Source organism: Agelaius phoeniceus, chromosome Z, assembly GCF_051311805.1.
Source record: "Agelaius phoeniceus isolate bAgePho1 chromosome Z, bAgePho1.hap1, whole genome shotgun sequence".
Classification (NCBI taxonomy): Eukaryota; Metazoa; Chordata; class Aves; order Passeriformes; family Icteridae; genus Agelaius; species Agelaius phoeniceus.
This window is the reverse complement of record NC_135303.1, coordinates 9,740,361-9,757,380: the sequence shown is the minus strand read 5'-3', so window position 1 is coordinate 9,757,380 and position 17,020 is coordinate 9,740,361. Positions and strand designations below refer to the sequence as shown.

Sequence of the window (17,020 nt, the reverse complement as noted above, 5' to 3'; positions counted from 1 at the left end):
AAATAGCTATATACATAAATAAATATGCACATGCATATATAGACAAAAATACACATACACAGGTTTATATAAGCATATGTTTAAAATACATGCACATATATTATAAATACAACACACCCATGCATGCAGATGTGGACACTCAAATAGGTAGTTGTAATACCAAGAAAAACCGGACTGCTAAATAAGGCAGTACTAATGAGGAGTGACCCAATTAACCCAAACTCCAATTAGCATAGCTTACTCATTGCTGCAGACCTAGTGCTGCCCAGGGGGGACAAGGGTAGCAGTACCAATTGAGATGGAGGGTCACAGAAAACATTTTTGTTTTCCTCCCACTTCTTCCTTCAACCACCTGGGAAGCTTGGGACTGACAGAAGTGTCAGTTTTGGCAAAGTGTGCATGGTGGATGTGAGATTCATCTCAACTGATGAAAAGCACTTAAAACTTACATACTAAAATACACTGAAATACACTGTCTTAATAACGGCTTTCCAGCAATCAGATGACTATAAACAGTGTTTAAAAAGCAAGCATTAAAATTGGAGAATGCTGTCTGTTCTCCTGTCAAAGTAGGTCCATAACCCCATTTTTGCTTGCATTGCTCAGGGATTGTGCAATGCATTTCAAATAAACAAACAAACTAAACAGGAAAGGAAACGAGTTCACTTTGGCAGGATAATAAATACCACAAACAGGGAAGCTGCTTGGCACCCCTACCCTAGATGCATTCTACAAGTTACACGGGCACTGCAAGGAAAAGCTGCAAAGGATTGTTTAACCTAGAGGATTACAGAGGATTGCCTGACTGTTCTCTGTTTGGCAATCGGAAAGTTGAATACCCTCCTGTGATCAGCAAACCTTTCATCCACCAAGCATTTGCCACTGCTACTGACAAACAAAGACTAAACTGCAGAGAAGGGAGTCTTTGACAAGGTCCAGGAAACAATCACATATTCAGTCTTGTGTAGTTTGTGCTGGAACTTTTTTTTTTCCAAAACCATTTCCGTTGTAGCTTTCCGGTGAGTACCTCAGATAAAGTACTGAAAACAAATACACAGTCGTTAATGACAAAGGGGAATGATATTTGCCAGTGAAAGGAGGTAAGTGCAGGCAAGTCAAGGAGGAGGATTTTTTTTCCCTAGTGGAAGCTGTAGCCTTATGCACATTGATCCATGCAGAATTATCCAGCTTGTATTTTCAGGACAGTGAGGAGATTTAATGTACTTGAAGTCAAAGTCATTGCCAAACCTGCTTATTAGCTGAATCTGCACACTGCACAATGCTGCTGCTGCTGATGCTGGTGTAGTCAGCTTCAGGTGCAAGACAAAACATGTTGCTCTAGGAGACGTAAATTTCCAGGTTTTTTGGTTTTTTTTTTTTTTCAAAGATAGAATATAATTCCAAATAACACTAATACACTTTGCTGTAGAGGCTTGTTTCCTGATAATACTGCAAAAAAAATCCTGCCATAGTCTTGGTTTTACTGGTGCTTGTCCAGAGTAGACGCGGCTGCTGCATGATCTGCCAGCCAAGACCCCCTGCTCAGACAAAGCACCAGAAAACAAAAAGGAGGTTTTCTGTTGCTGTAGCCATCTGCCACATCCCCACCAACAAAAGCCATCTGTGTGTGTGTGTGCGTGGGAAATGAATGGAGGGACAGTGTTCAGGATCAGTAGTATTTCTTGGCATAACCATGCCACAAAATTCATGTAGTGTTCAAACTTGGAAGCAAATTTGTTTTTAATTTCCACACATAAAGCATAGAATGGTTTGAGTCAAAAAGGACTTTAAGGACCACCAAGTGACCACAACCAGAGCCAGTGAGTGCCTCTCCAGCCCAACAGGTTTCACTGCTTTCTAGAGGTCACAGATAGAGGCATCAAGAAAAAAACAGCTCAAATTCTAAGGCTTTTGTGTCAAATTGTGGAATGGCTATCCTTGGGCATATTCAAGTTTCACTGAAGAAGTCCTTGCATAACCTTAGCCCTTTAGACATGCTTGGAGAGGAGGCTGGGTTAGATGACCTTCAGAGGTCCCTTCCAAACTGAATTATCCCCTGACTGCATAAATCTCCTCCTTCCTGGAGAGTGACCACTAAGCCCTGTCCCTCACTTCCTCTTATACCAGCTTTCAACTCCAAAACCAGCCTCTCATCCAATCTTGTGGCAACTTATTTTCTTTACAAAGTTTAATAAGCTTCGCAAAAAGCTTCTCAAAGGCTTTTTGAAAGTGCAAGAGGATTATTATGCCCACACAACCCCTTTTATTGGCATACTTACCACCCTTCCTCCAGAAACCAGTGATGCTGAACTTCACTTGAGCCTCTCCAACAGCTTCCAAAGAGACTGTGTTCATCCCTGGATCTCATTTTCTCACAGACTGTGTCATCTCACCAGGAGTGGTAGCTGCTCCCACTGCTTTGGCATTATCCAGGCCTTGCTAAAAGAGTTTTTGAGTATATTGGTGGCCTCCTATGATACACAGATCCCAGACACAATTTTTTTTTCTTGCCACAGTTTCTTATGACTGTTCTCAAAAATTTTATCTAATCCTGCCTATTTATTAACATCTATTTTTACTACTTTTTTTTCTAGTCTTAGTGAATCAGATCAAGGAGTACCAGTGCTGATGCCATGACAATTTTTTTACCTTTTCTTTTATATACCTTTTATGTATTCTCAGTGCCCTTAGCATGCATGCATGCAATTCCTTAAGTCTGATAACTTAGCATAGTCCTGGTATTCTGTTAGGCCACAAGACCAAACATGCCAAAGGCCTTGCAGTTGGAGGCCAGAAATACTACGCTATCTTGAGAAACAAAGGTTCCCTCTAGAATGTACCCTGTAAACTAAGATTAGGCCCATCTAAGGGGGAATACTTCTAGATAAGGAGATATCATGCTAATCATTCAAATCTCTCATTAGAGCATCTTTGTTAGATGTGCTAATTTACAAGGTCTATAAAATTGTATATGAAATCTACTGTGTTTGTGTGTGTGCATTTCTGAGTATTCCACCTTGGAGAAGTGTCACACCATAAAAATCCTTACTCAATACCAAAGTAAAAACCCTTTATCCCTTAACCATGTCTGGCTCTTAATTTTAGGATGAAGGAAAAGGCATCAGTGCAATATTGAAACAAAAATATGAAGGGAGTGGGAAATTATCTGATGAGAGGAGAAGGAGAAAGAAAAATGTATGTCACTTTTAAATTTAAAACTAGATCCACTTTGTGGCAGAACAGAGCTCTGCAAACAACTGGCAAGCTGTGGAAAGCTGCAAACCCTGTGAGGGTGAGATGTGGAAAACAAGAGCCAGGTCTGCTGCTGCAGATGTGCAACACAAGAATTGCTCAACAAGCTGGTTGATTTTGGCAGTGAAAGAAAGGTCTGGTGCCATGAGGAGAGGACCCATATGGTGCCTAAATACCCCAATCTGCCTCAGAGGTGAAGGGCTGAAAGAACAAAATGCTGCACAAGAAGAAACCCCACTCACACTGGTGAAAATCCCCAACTGTAGGTGCAGAGCTGCACCCTGCAGTTCTTATGTCATAGTTAAATAAATAAGTGTTACAAATTGCATTAGAATGAAGGTCAAAGGATCAAAAAAAAGTAGCTCATACATTGTTTCTGCTGTTTTAGAAAAGGAAGCCATTGCCACAAAGTGGACACAGACCATTGTGTCATGCAGAGGAGCAACACCCCCACCCCAGCCTGCCCTGCTTCCCCTCCCCAAGGCTTGACTTGGACTTGAGCTGAGGCTGAGCTGCAGGGAGAGATGGGCATGGAGCAAGAACCACAGAGAATGGGGGGGTGGCACATGTTCCTCACTAGAGAGCAGAGAAAGATCCCTTCTGGCATCGCCTGGCCACACATACTGACCAAACCCCTTCAACAAATCTCAGCTGCCTGGGTGTCCTCTCCCACAAGGCACTCAGAAAAGTACCACCCTGGCCAGAGATGCTGCTGATATTTGGGGCCAGAGAAGGGATGGCATACACTCAGCATGTTTTGAAAGTTCTGAGCTATTTTAATCCACCTTATGATCCCCCGGATAAGCACTTAGGACTGAGTGACCTAGCATGTGAATTTTACTGAGAGAAGTGCCTCAAACTGCTTCTGCAGAAGCTCAGCCCTTTGTCTGCCCATGTGTTTTTTCAGTAATGTATAAGTTTCTAGTTTTTCTTACTAAAATCATGTTCCCACTTTTTCTTATGAAAAACATTCAATATGATTGCAGATAATACTCATTAGCATGTTAAATGAAAATTATCTAATAATGTCAAAAAAACATATGAGTTAAAATCCATTTTAAGAAGAGAAAATTAAAAAACAAATATTATACCTAGATATACAAATATCTGCAATAGCTTCTGTGCATATACAAACAGTTATTCGCTTATCAAAGTTGTAAGGTCTCAATGAATCATAAATAAATTTTAATTTTTATATAACTGCACTTTTCCAGAATCAGAAGGCACAGCACATTGTTAATTAACTTTCATTATACAGGTGTTAAACATCTGCCATTGGATGACCATTTCATATTTTAAAAAAAATTTAAGAAAACCCTTCAATTTACTAAAATTCACAGAGCCATTTCAGAGTTAGTCTTTCAATCAGCTATTTCCTTTTTAACTTACTTTCCTGATTTCTATTTTCTTGTTTTCCTTTCTGTTATGATTTCACTGCTATTTCTAGTTTTCAGCCTCCTTTTCTGTCTGCATACCTGTAAATACAGAAGCAATTATCAGGGCAGCAAGAGAGGATGAACAGTGTGTGATAACTGAATGTTCTTCATGGATCTGAATGTTCTCCTTACCACTTTGAGAAATTAATTTTAGCTTTGTAGCCTCTTGAATTATCCTGCCTCATGAATTATCCTACCCTCATATTACTTACTCTCTCAGAGGGGTTTGGCTGCTTAGAGCCTTTGCTGCATCATAATTCTCTATGTGGTGTGAGAAATGGCTTCTCATAAAAGGACATAAATAAATCTGTCTTTGGAAATGGGTTATTCATGTCCAGCTTTTCATCCACCAGCATACACCAGCATCCACTGCTCTCAACAGGGCTGCTTCCAAGTATTTCTTCCCCAGGTCTGTGCTAATGCCTGGGATTGCCCTGACCCAGGTGCAGCACCAGCACCTGGCCTTGTTGAACCTCATGAGGTTATCATGGGCCCACTACTCAAGTCTGTCCAGGTGCCCCTGGATGGATCCCATCCTTCTGTTGTGCCAACTGCACCAACCAGCTCAGTGTCATTTGCAAAAGTGCTGAGGGTCCACTAAATCCCTCTGCCTGTGTCATCAACAAAACCAGCAAAGAGCACCAGCCCAAAGACACAAGAAGAATACCACTTGTCATCAGCCTCCACCTGGACACTGGGCCATGGACCACAACTCTGTCTGCACCCACCCAGCCAATTCCTTATCCATGCAGCAGTCCACCTTCAGCTGCATGTCTCCCTGATCTGGACATGAGGATGCCATGTGGGACCGTGGCATCAAAGGCCTTACACAAGTTTAGGTGGATGACACTAATCAGCCTTTCCTTGTCAGTCCTTGCAGTCACCACAGAAGGCCACAGATTGCTCAGTAGTCCCTTTATCCCCTATTTAAAAATAGGAATGATGCTTTCATTTTCAGAGTCACTGGGGGCTTTGCCTGGCTGCTGTGACTTTACAAACATCACAAGGGTGTCCTGGCAACAATGTCATCCCTCAGGGCACTGGGGTGCCTCTCACCAGGTCCCATAGGCTTGTGCCCATTCAGTTCCATCAGGTGCTCTTGAACCTGCTCTTGACTGACAATGGGGGTGATTTCACTTCACCAACCCCCACCTGCAGCCTCAGGGAATCAAGAGGCACAGGAAGCCTGATGGCCACTGAAGTCTGAGGCAAAGAACTCACTGAGTACCTCAGCCTTCTCCAACTGCTGTCGCCAGTTCTCTTTTCTCCTTTATCAGTGGTACACTGTCCTTGGTTGTTGTGGTGTGTTTTATGTTTGTTCAGTTTTCCCCCCATTGTTCTCTCAGAAGGTCCTGCCCTGTTACCAGTTTGTGTCAATCCCCAAACCCCTCCCCAGTTGTCTTGGTTATCTTTCTTGTTCCCCACCCCTGGCAGCCTGCCTGTCACTCGACACCCCTGCCTCTTTTTCTAGAGAGTTCGAGCCAGGGTGTCGAGTGATTGGGTTAGGGGCCAGGGTCCCTCCCACAACTGTGTTTGATGGGTTCTCCGATTATGCCAATCCTCAATGTATCCCTCTCTGATTTGCTATCTTTCACCCCTCCCACCCTCTGTAAAACCCAAGGCTTTCCTTGCCTGGGGGCCCTCAGCTCCTTCTACCTGAACCTGCACGTTTCCCTACCAATAAAACCACCCTCCCTGAAGAAACTGAGGGTCGCCTCTTCATTTCATCCTGCGACTTCGGAGCTCTCTACTGCGGCCACACGTCCGCAAGGCTTGACATCGCCTTAGGCACAAGGCCCTGACTTCGGGTTGGGGAAGTGCCTGACTGGCTGGAGGTTGGCTGGACACTTATCTAGCCTGGGCGTTTTACTTTCCACCGGCCACCGCTCCACTTGGTCTTTCTTCCCAACTGATTTCCTTATAGAATCCCTTCTGGTTACTCTTCACACCTATTTCCAAGCCTTGTTTCATTTTTGCTTTGGCCTTCCTGATGCCATCCTTACATATCCAAACAGTATCCCTGTACTCTCCCCAGGTCACCAGTTCCTGCTCCCACTGGCAGTGTCTTCCTCTTACTCCTCAGTTTCAGGAGAAGATCCCTGCTTTTCTGTGGAACTTTACTGTCCACCTTACTTGGTTCTTTACACATCTGTGATGGTGTTCACAGGGGTCTTAGGATGAGGGAAGAGACGAGGATCTGACTCCATGTTTCAGAAGGCTTGATTTATTGTTTTATGATATATATAATATTAAAACTATACTAAAAGAATAGAAGAAAGGATTTGATCAGAAGGCTAGCAAGAATAGAAAAAGAATTATAACAAAATCTTGTGACTGACCAGACAGTCCAGACAGCTGGACTGTTTAGAAACAACCACATGAGACCAATCACAGATCCACCTGTTGCAGCAGATAATCATTGTTTACATTTTGTTCCTGAGGCCTCTCAGCTTCTCAGGAGAAAAAAATCCTAAGGAAAGGATTTTTCATAAAATGTGTCTGTGACACACATCAGCTTGGAAAGGTCTTCTGCTCCAAGAAAAGTCTCCTTAAAAGGTTCCCAGCCCTGATCAGGTCCTTTGTTCCTGAGGACATCCCCGCAGATCTCACCCACTAATTCTTTGTACATCTGGAAATTCTTTCTGCTGAAGTTTAGAGTTCTGACTTGTCTCCTCACCAGGGCAGTGTTCTTCAAGGTCAGGAGCTCACCCAGGGCAGGGTCACTACAGTCCAGAAGAGAATTAATGTTGGCTTTGATGATGGGATGGCTTTGGCACCTTCCCCCTGTGGGTGATGTGCACAGATCCCTGTGCATGTGCAGAGGTGCACAGAGCCCTCGTGCTACAGAGCAGGACTCAGGGTGGAGGGTGAGGGGGCCATGGAGTTCTTTCCACACCCTGCACAGTGCTGCTGTTCACTGGCCCTTGCCAGCAATTTGGGCCAAATTATAATCATAAAATGTCCTGACTGGGAAGGGACACATCAGGATCTTGAAGTCAGCTCCTGGCCCTGCACCAACACAGCTTCACGAATCCCACCATGTCCAAATACTTCTTGAACCCTGTCAGGCTTGGTGCAATGACCAAGGGGAGCATGTTCCAGTGCTCAACCAATCCCTGGATGGAAAACTGTTCCCTGATATCCAACTTAAGACCCCCTGACACAGCTCCATGTCATTCTGACTTAGAGCAGCACTTAGAATTGGGAAAGGCAGAGCCAGGGCAGCAGAGCCTGGGATGCACCTGGGCTTCCTGACCTGCTGGATCCTCCTGCATTTTTTTCTGTCCCCTTCTTCTTCTCTCCTCCTCCTTTCCTTTCCTGGCCAACATTCCATCTCATTTTCCCTGGCCTCCAGCCTTTTTTTTGTCTTTGGTTTTCATTTTCCTGGAAGGACCCTGCAAACCTGTCCACCCCACAGGCAGGGAAAGCCAGTATTGACTGGACTCAGTTCTTGTTTTTAACCAAAGAGAGCTCAATTTACCTCCTTTCCTCTGAAAGGCTTATCCGCCATTCCACACCTACCAGAGACTCTGCCACATTCTCAGGGGCATTAGGAAGCAAAGCTGGAGGTGCCTAAACCAGGCAGTCAGGCGTTAATGCTTGGCAGAAGGCAGCTGGAGGTGTAAGTGACTAATTGCCAAATTATCACCTCAGTTCTGCAGAGAAGATGCTGGTTTTCATCATTCACATCTTGCACAGTCCATCCACCCCAAAACAGACTGGATGAAGCTGTGATAAAGTACAAGCTGAGCAAAAATCCTCTGAAGTTGACAGCTACACTTTCTCTGTTTTTCAAGAGAAAGTTTTGGAATTTGATTAAATACATGTCACAGACACATTTCATGAAAAATCCTTTCCTTAGGATTTTTTTCTCCTGAGAAGTTGAGAGGCCTCAGGAACAAAATGTAAACAATGATTATCTGCTGCTGTGGAATGCAACAGGTGGATCTTTGATTGGTCACGTGTGGTTATTTCTAATTAATGGCCAATCACAGTCAGCTGGCTCAGACTGTCTGGTCATCACAAGATTTTATTATCATTCCATTCTTTTTCTATTGATTGCAAGCCTTCTGATGAAATCCTTTCTTCCAATCTTTTAGTATAGTGTTAATATATATTTTCTTTTTAATATAATATATATCAAAAAACAATAAATCAGCCTTCTGAAACACGGAGTCAGATCCTCATCTGTTCCCTCTTCCTGGGACTCCTGTGAATACCACCACAAATACATTCCTAATACATTTGATAAAAAAACTCCAATTTGGGGTTACAATGTATTATTGCAGTGGCACAAGGCATCCAATAATCCCAGGAGATGGGCTGCTTTTGGGAGGCACAGCAGAAATGTACTTCACTGCCCAAGACACCTTATTCCAGTTTTTGTGGAGCTGACATACACCTGCTTTTTGGATTCCACCCGTGTCTCTCTCTTCTTTGTCTGGCAGAGAGGGGGATGCATCCATCCAGGTTTTGCCTGGTAATCCCACCTGTTCTGCTTTACTGCTCCACTCTTCCAAATGCTTGTCCGCAAAGCACAAGTGTGTGTAGCAGTGTCTTCTCGGAAGTCAAGAAGACCTGAAGTAAAACCCACCCAGAGCCCTTCCCCTGTTGTCTTCTTGACTTTGAGGTCTCTGGAATCCCAAGCCTCAGACTGTGAGAGCACTCTGCTCCTCCTCATACCTGTCACTGGCCATGGGGGTCTCCTCAGCTGATGGACAGGACAGGCCAGCCATCACCTCCCCACACAGTTTTCAACTACAAATTCCATCAGCACCTTTACCTGCACACATCAAAACCTTTTTCTCAGCCCAACACCTGGAAGAGTTGTGAAGCAGCCCCCTGCACAGAAGGCTGTGGATGTGGAGCAGCTCTTCCAGCAGCTTCCCCACCAGCGCTTGTTGGAGAGAAGAGGCTGCCAGGGACTTCTGAGCACCCAGACTCTGGTGGGACAGGAAGACCTGCAGCTGGCTGGTCCAGAGACATCTTCTCCATCAACTCCACATGACTTTCAATAGGAGGCCTCATCCTGCTGTCTGGGATTTGGCCCCACACAGACGTCTGGGTTGCTGGAGGTCACCCTGCTGGTGGCTGCATTGTGGCCAGTGTGCTGGACAAGGGCCAGGCAGCCACTTCAGAAGGAGGAGATTGGCCACAAGCAACTCCTCAGCCACCCAGAGGGAGCAGGAACACAGGGCCAACAAGGCAGAAATTGTCCATGGGCAGCCGCCTATTTGAAAGTGGCATGCGACAAGGAAGAGGCAGCAGCTCTGCTGCACCACTGATTTACAGGTGCTACAATACTCCTCATCTTAAGGCTTCTAATTTTTCTGTTGGAATCTGGATTATCAAGCTCTGAAAAGGATGAACATCTGAAGGAAGACAGGATCTCAAAGATATCTCATTTACGATTCACCATTTGCTGCCTCCTGGCAGACAGAGCTTTCTCTAGTCAGAAACCTTGCCTAATTTACATATATATGCATAGCAGTGTACCATAGCTCCCCTCAATCCTAAATAAAATAAACCTGTGACTACAGTGTATTCCCAGGTACCATAGGGTGTCCTGCCAAGATCCCTTCTCAGCAGTAAGCATCACACATGCCTCACACTCATCAGGATGGGACACAGCTGCAATCAGCTCAGATGTGCAAGCTGCCAAGCACTGCTGGGCTAGAAAAGCTCTTACAAGGACTGAAGGAAGTTTGTTTTGGAAACTCAATTCCTCCCCTTTGAAATAAAGGCCTGAGTTCTGCTGGTTGTCAGGCAGCTTGCCCTCCATTGTTCCATTTCCCTGGATGCAAGGAAGGAAACTTGGAGATGGGTGATACGTGAAAGATCTTGAGAGCAATTTTTGTTAGCAGTATCCACTGTAATTAATGTTTAATATCACTCCTGAGGTACAGAGGTGACATTGCAGAGCATGTCATCCAGCTGTTTAAAACTAAACACCAGGGGTCTGTCAATGTGAAGTTGACAGGCATTTTTATTTTTTTTAATTTCAGCTGGAATAACTCTATCTAAATAATCTGATATTCTTCCCACCCACAACTCTTGTAGAAAGGGACTTAGAGGAATGCGACAGTGGCAAAAGATATTGCTTCCTCCTTTCCCCTACCATCTCTGATGGGCAATGTGGTTTGTCCTAAGACTGGAACAAAAGGAGGGAATTGCAGAAGGGACTGCCTGTGCACTCTCATAATTAATGCATTCCAGAGATGGGGGAGCAGAGATGTTTGCTTTTGGTGCACATCTGCCTGCAAAAATGCGTAAAATGCTGTTGGAGACTGGGACAACTGGACTCATGAAGTTGCAGGCAGCTTCTGAATGGAACACACACAAATCCCCAATCCCCTGCAGGAATGCCTGCAGGTTACATTAACTGAAAGTCTGAGGAACACTCACTTCTGGACAGAACAGAGATAAAACTCCATAAAGTGTCTCTCTAGGTGCTTTGTTCCTTTGTTATTGTGCATTCCACAAGGCCAAAGACTGTAAACCTGTGTTTCCGGCTGAACCTGCTGATACAAGAACCCTTCAGATACAGGCTGTCAAGCAAATCTGAGCCTTGCTGGACCAAGCCACACCTGCTCTGAGGCGAGTTCTGCAGAGCCAGGGACAAAGAGGGTTCAGGAGCTCTCTGACAAGCTGCCTTATACAGGTAAGGAGAGGGTAAATATGTCACAGCTGTGGAAACAAGACAGCTTGTCACCACTGTGGGACAGCAAAGCTGCTGCCCTGGGGAAGGGGCAGCCACCATGTGCTTCATTGTTTATCTGTCATCTCAGGAAGGGAACTTAGAACAGCTCTGGTTTTGTCCCATTTGAACTTCAATAGACAAGAAGTCAAGATTTATTTTTTTAGCCCAAGGGAAATTTTGGGTTCGGTCTTGTTTCAGTTTTGCAGTAGGGAGGAGTTGGGAAGAGTGTTTGGGTAAATGCCAAAACCACATTTGGTATTTTTATTGTTTCAGTTAGAGTATTTGCACTTTTTTAATAGAAGACTAATACTCTATACCAATACTAGGAAACACTTAAAATGTTTATTTCTGCTTCAGTTTCACAGCCATCAGCTATTAAAAAACAATGGGAAAAGTAACCACAGTATCACATCACATAAAGTCATAAAATCATAGAATTGTTTGGGTTGCAAGGGACACTTAAAGAGTGTCTAGTTCCAACCCCCCTGCCATGGGCAGGGATGTCATCCACCAGACCTGCTCATACAAAGCCCATCCATGCTGGCCTTGAACACTTACAGGGATGGGGCAGCCACAGCTTCTCTGGGCACCCTGTGTCTGGGCCTTGTCCCCTCACAGGGAAGAATTTCTTCCCAATGCCCAATCTAAACCTGCCCCCTGTCAGTTCGAAGCAATTCCCCCTTTTCCTGTCACTCCAGGCACTTGTCAAAAGTCCCTATCCAGCTCTCTTGGAGTACCTTTACAGACTGGAAGGGACTCTAAGATCGCCCCAGAATCTTCTCCAGGCTAATCAACCCCAGCTCTCTCAGCCTGTCTCCATAGCAGAGGGGTTCCAGCCTCAGGTCATCTTCATCGCCTTCTCTGGACTTGCTCCAACAGGTCCACATCCCTCTGTAGTGTGGCCCCAGAGCTGGATGCAGCCCTGCAGGTAGGGTCTCACCTGAGTGCAGCTGTGGAATCACCTCCCTCAACCTGCTGCCCACACTGCTATTTCTGCTCCAGCACATTTTTGGCTTTCTGGGCTGTCTGAGCTCATTGCCAGCTCATCTTGAACTTCTCATCTCCCAACACCCCAAGTCCTTCTCCTCGCAGCTTCCATTCTCTGCCCTGCCTGTATTTGTGCCTGGCATTGCCCTGATCCAGGTGCAGGACCTTGCATATCCATTCAGTTACATTAAAACTCCATTCTGCTTAGCACAAGAAAACTGATAATGAAAATTGGTGTGAACACCTGCACCTCCAAACTTAATCTTAGCTTTAGGTATTCTTTCAGTGCTGAGTCTTGTGAAAAATATCATGAGCACTGCAAGGTGACACAGCCTCCAGGGAAGTGCTGCTGATCCTGAGCATCCTTGGCTTTTCAAATGATGGCATGCTGGTCTCCTGGGTGCTGAGCCAGTGCCAAGCCAGGAATACTCAAGGCCATATAATGAATGTAAGGGAGGCCTTTACTTCACTGTTCTTCTGTGCTTTCCTGGGCCAAAACAAAGCTACACAAGTATTCAGTTTTTCCTGGGGCAATCTGTGCCAAGTAAATATGTAAATTTATTTTTTTGGGGGGAGGGAGGGGTGGGAGGGGGATATTCAGCACACACTGTAATTAAAAAAGTAGTTTTCCCTTGAATGTGACTCTTAGATGTTAATTGAAATCACAGATGGACATATGTGTGCAGAGGTGAAACCTCTCGTCGAGCAACTGTCATATAAACATTAAAAATCCAAAAACCTTCAGGTGCAGCTGACCTACCTTAGTAGGGGCAAAAGCTTCACCATTTTTTCCACTGTAGTGACTGTCTTAATAAAGAGGGATCACCTCTACTGGTAATCTCTGCATTATCTGGATCCTTAGTCAGCCACAGCTGCAGAAAAAATTAATTGTAATTGGAACAGTTAAATTAATTAATATTTAATAATTAATAAATATTAATAAATAAATAATTATTTTTAAAGCTGTTTGTTTGTTGGTTGATTTGTTTGTTTGTTTTAAAAAGATAACACGTATTTTACTTTCAGGTAGAATAATTATTCTGGAGTTGTCTTCATAAGTCTTGGATTTCTAACTACTATTGTTGGCAACAATAAACCATACTTCTCTGACATCTTTCAGGAAAACAATTCCACTGTTCAGGTACTGCTTGTCAGGGAATGCTCTTCATCTCATGGAGGAAGAGTCATAAATGGGCTAATCAGGATATCTACACTGCTTTTCCAGTTTTTCTTACTGACAGGCAAAACTTTCACTTTCACTTTTAATCTATTCAGTAGTTTATAGATGGCAGAGGCTGAAAACTGTGCTCAACTCTTCATTCAGCTAAAAAAATCCACTAAATGAAATCCATGGTTCTGCATGAATAAATGCCACATCAAAAACAGCGTTTGCAGAATGGAGTTTGAAGAGCTGACCCAATTTGTCTCACCCCTTGAAGCCTCACTGACTCCTGCCTCTCTCTGCATGGTCCTGCTCACCTGCTGATGAAGCTGGCTGGATTTGCTGGCCCAGAAGAAAACCACAACCCAGTTGTTATAGGTAAAAGTTATGTTATGTTAAGTTAGGACATAGTTCAATTATATTGTATTAGTTATGTTATATTAATTGCATTACGTTAAGACTGGGGGGGCTGATTAGAATGCGCTAGGAGAAGGGTCCAGGGTTTGGTGGAAGGGCGGTCTGCCAGGGCAAGGCGAGGTCGAAGAGGGATTGGATGGAAGATCTGACCAATCATTCGAAGCCCTGCAGAAACGATTGGTCCAGAATGAACGGTGGTAAAGACCAATGAGAAGCCTGGAAATGGAACAATCACCATGCGGATCCAAAATGGACCATTCTGGACTCAAAGGGTGTTAAAAATTGGAGGAGTTTGGTTGGGCCGGGGTTCTTCTTTTTGGAAACTTGTTTTCTGGGGAGAACCCAGTGCACTTGGGGTTAGCGCACTGTTCTGGTTTTGGCTTGCTGTGTGGGTGCTTGGGCTTATCCTGGGTACTCCATCCCTTGCAGCTATTTTAAAAAACGAGAACCTCTTTCTCCAGAGAAAGTTTGATCTTGTTCATATTCATAACACCGGCACCTCAGGTGCAACCGTGGCCAGGTCTGCAGTGGCAGCCGCTCTCCCAGGGCTCTGCCAACCAAGGGCAGCCTCCCCCCACACACACAGAGGCTGAAGGATCTCTCCACTGGTATTATTTCCATTCCTCATCCCCTGCTTCCCCTAGTAACCTTGGAAAGAACTTGCCAAGCCAGTGGTGCAGAGTGATGGGGGTTGGTGAGCTCTGACTCTCACAGTCCGTGTTTGTACCAGCAGCAAGGGAACCAGATAAGATACTTCCGGTCATTTCAGGAACCAGGGATGCAAAATTCAGAACTGATTTCATTCCTATATTAAGTATAAAATTAGGAGCTGCACAAAGCTATTGAAAAGGGCTTCAGTGGTGAAAATCTATTTTTTAAAAAAAAATTTCTTTCCTACAGAATGAACATTTTTCTCTCTCTGTGTTCTGCCATCCTGCAAACTGTCCTCCCCCAAGTTATATGCTCCATAATGAACTTCTCATTCCCAGCTTAATGGCATGTTTTACATTGGAAGGGTCCTTAATTTAATGTGCAGCCATGGGAGCATTGCAAATCAAGGCACTACAAATAGAAGGAAAAGGACAGCCCCCAGATTTATAGCCCGCACCATCTAATCAGAGTTTGCAGTGCAGGCACATCAGGTCAAGGCTCACTCTGCACTTCAAACTGCTACACAGTTTCACTTGTCTTTCTAGAAAAGATGAGTCCATGATAGCAGAACATAATTTATTTACTGTCTTCAAACTGCTTGTTTATTATAGAGACTTAATACCATACCAAATCATCACAAAAATTTTCCTTCCAAAGCAAAGAAGGTACTTCTCTGCTCCCTGCCTGGCTGATCTGTGATGAAAAACAGATGGTATTTGTTCATTTGTCAAATTAAACTAAACTTCCCTTCCCACAAACAAAGAAAACACTCTTCTGGAATGGCTTGGCTGATTGCTGTCATTAACACACCTCTCTAGGAAGCAGTAATTATCCAGCCACTGACTCACTGACCTCTGCCCACAGCTACTCATTCCTCCTGCCTCTTCATTGTGCCTTAAATGCCACATGAGAGACTCAGAATGTTCAACTATAGGACATTAAATATTTAAATTATTTTCAAATTAGGTGCACAGTCTAGCACTTCAAAGCTCAAAACAGTGCATGCATTTTTTTAAAGGTAGCGACTTTACTATATTGAAAGAGAGGTTTTGTTCTTTGCTCTCAAAAATTAAAAAAAAAAAGAAAGAGAAAAGAAAGAGAAAAGAAGAAAGAAAAAAATGAAAAAGGAAAAAAGGGAAAAGCAGAAAGGTGAAAGGGTAAAATAAAATAAAAAACTAACAGCCCACCAGCCTTCCCTGCTCACAGCTGCCTAAGTTAATAATTTTCTGTTCCTTCTGTGATCATCAACAGGAAAATCGAGGGGAATGAAATCTAATGGGCAAACTTCCTGGGAAAGAACACTTAAGAAAAAAAGAGGCAAAATAGCCATAAACTCTTGCAGATAGCTGTTATGCTTGAGAAGTACTGAAGAGAAAGGATTTACCTATGCCTGGACATGCAGTTGCATTTATTCAATATGATTAAGTGTAAGCCCATGATTAAACACTTTTCTGAATTTTAGCCAGTAAATGAAATTCTGCAGAATCCTGAGTACTCTTCCACTAGCGAGAACATGTCCATGAAGCTTTCAAATAAAAATTCCTATTTTCATCATTCTTCTAAACATCATACAGATAATAGCATATTGTTCAGAGTCAGTGCTATCTTAAAATGAACTGCATCTTTGTTAATTTAAAGAGTGAATTTCCGGTAATGCACTACTTCAAGAAAAGTCAGTGAAAGTACTATCTCAGCAATCACATGAGTTAATGCAGGTGTATCTGAAGTTCTTGCAATACTCTCCTTTTATGTGATCCGTGTCTTTGACTAGGACACAACGTCTGTGGTCAAGTTTAATCTCAGGTGCAGGTAGCTGGGTGAGGAGGGACGGAAGGGCAGCAATTCTGCACCCCCCTGACACCACCCAAGCCCCTTGGGGCTCCATGTGGGGTAGATGGTGGGAAGGTACCTGCTCCACCTTCCTGCCATCTACCCAGTGGCTTCAAGAGAAAAGAGTTAATCTATTCATTTAAAAGCAAACAAATTGTGATAAAAAACCCCAACAAATCACAGAACTGGTCAGTTCAGAACAGCATTTCATAGCAGATAATCAAGGTGTGATTCACCTGAAGGAGGGCAGGCATTTGCATCTGATCATGGGCACTGGCTGGCTGAGTGGTCAGGGAGAGGAAGAGGAGGAGGAGGAAGAGGACGATGGCAAGAAAAGCATTTCTGTGCTGTAGTTCTTATAAAATGCAGAACTGGGGTGGGTCAGCTCAGCAGCACTTTCAAGGTAACACTTTTCCCTGTCAACTGCAAAAACCATGTCAAGGAGGCATGACCAGAGGTGGTTTCCTCTCAATCTAGCTGTAGTGAAATTAATTGATTGTGTACTTTGCTTTATTCATTGTGATCAATGCAGTACAAATTATCCTTTCACTCTTCCCTCTGCCTCACTACTTCTAAACAGATTTG

General features: G+C 43.9%; 1 protein-coding gene across 2 annotated transcripts in view; it reads right to left on the bottom strand.

Annotated features, from left to right (window-relative positions):
* Positions 1-13,323, bottom strand: part of RHOBTB3 (Rho related BTB domain containing 3) — a 41,196-nt gene extending 27,873 nt beyond the window's left edge. Inside the window, exon 1 of one of the 2 annotated variants that reach the window (XM_077171146.1) lies at positions 13,136-13,323. In XM_077171146.1, the coding sequence (XP_077027261.1) occupies positions 13,136-13,161 (26 nt within the window). In that variant the 5' untranslated portion in view covers positions 13,162-13,323. Of the gene's footprint in view, positions 1-2,279; positions 2,447-13,135 lie in introns of those variants that run through there. The other variant, XM_077171145.1, reaches the window with a different exon arrangement.
* Between the last annotated feature and the right edge of the window lie 3,697 nt (positions 13,324-17,020).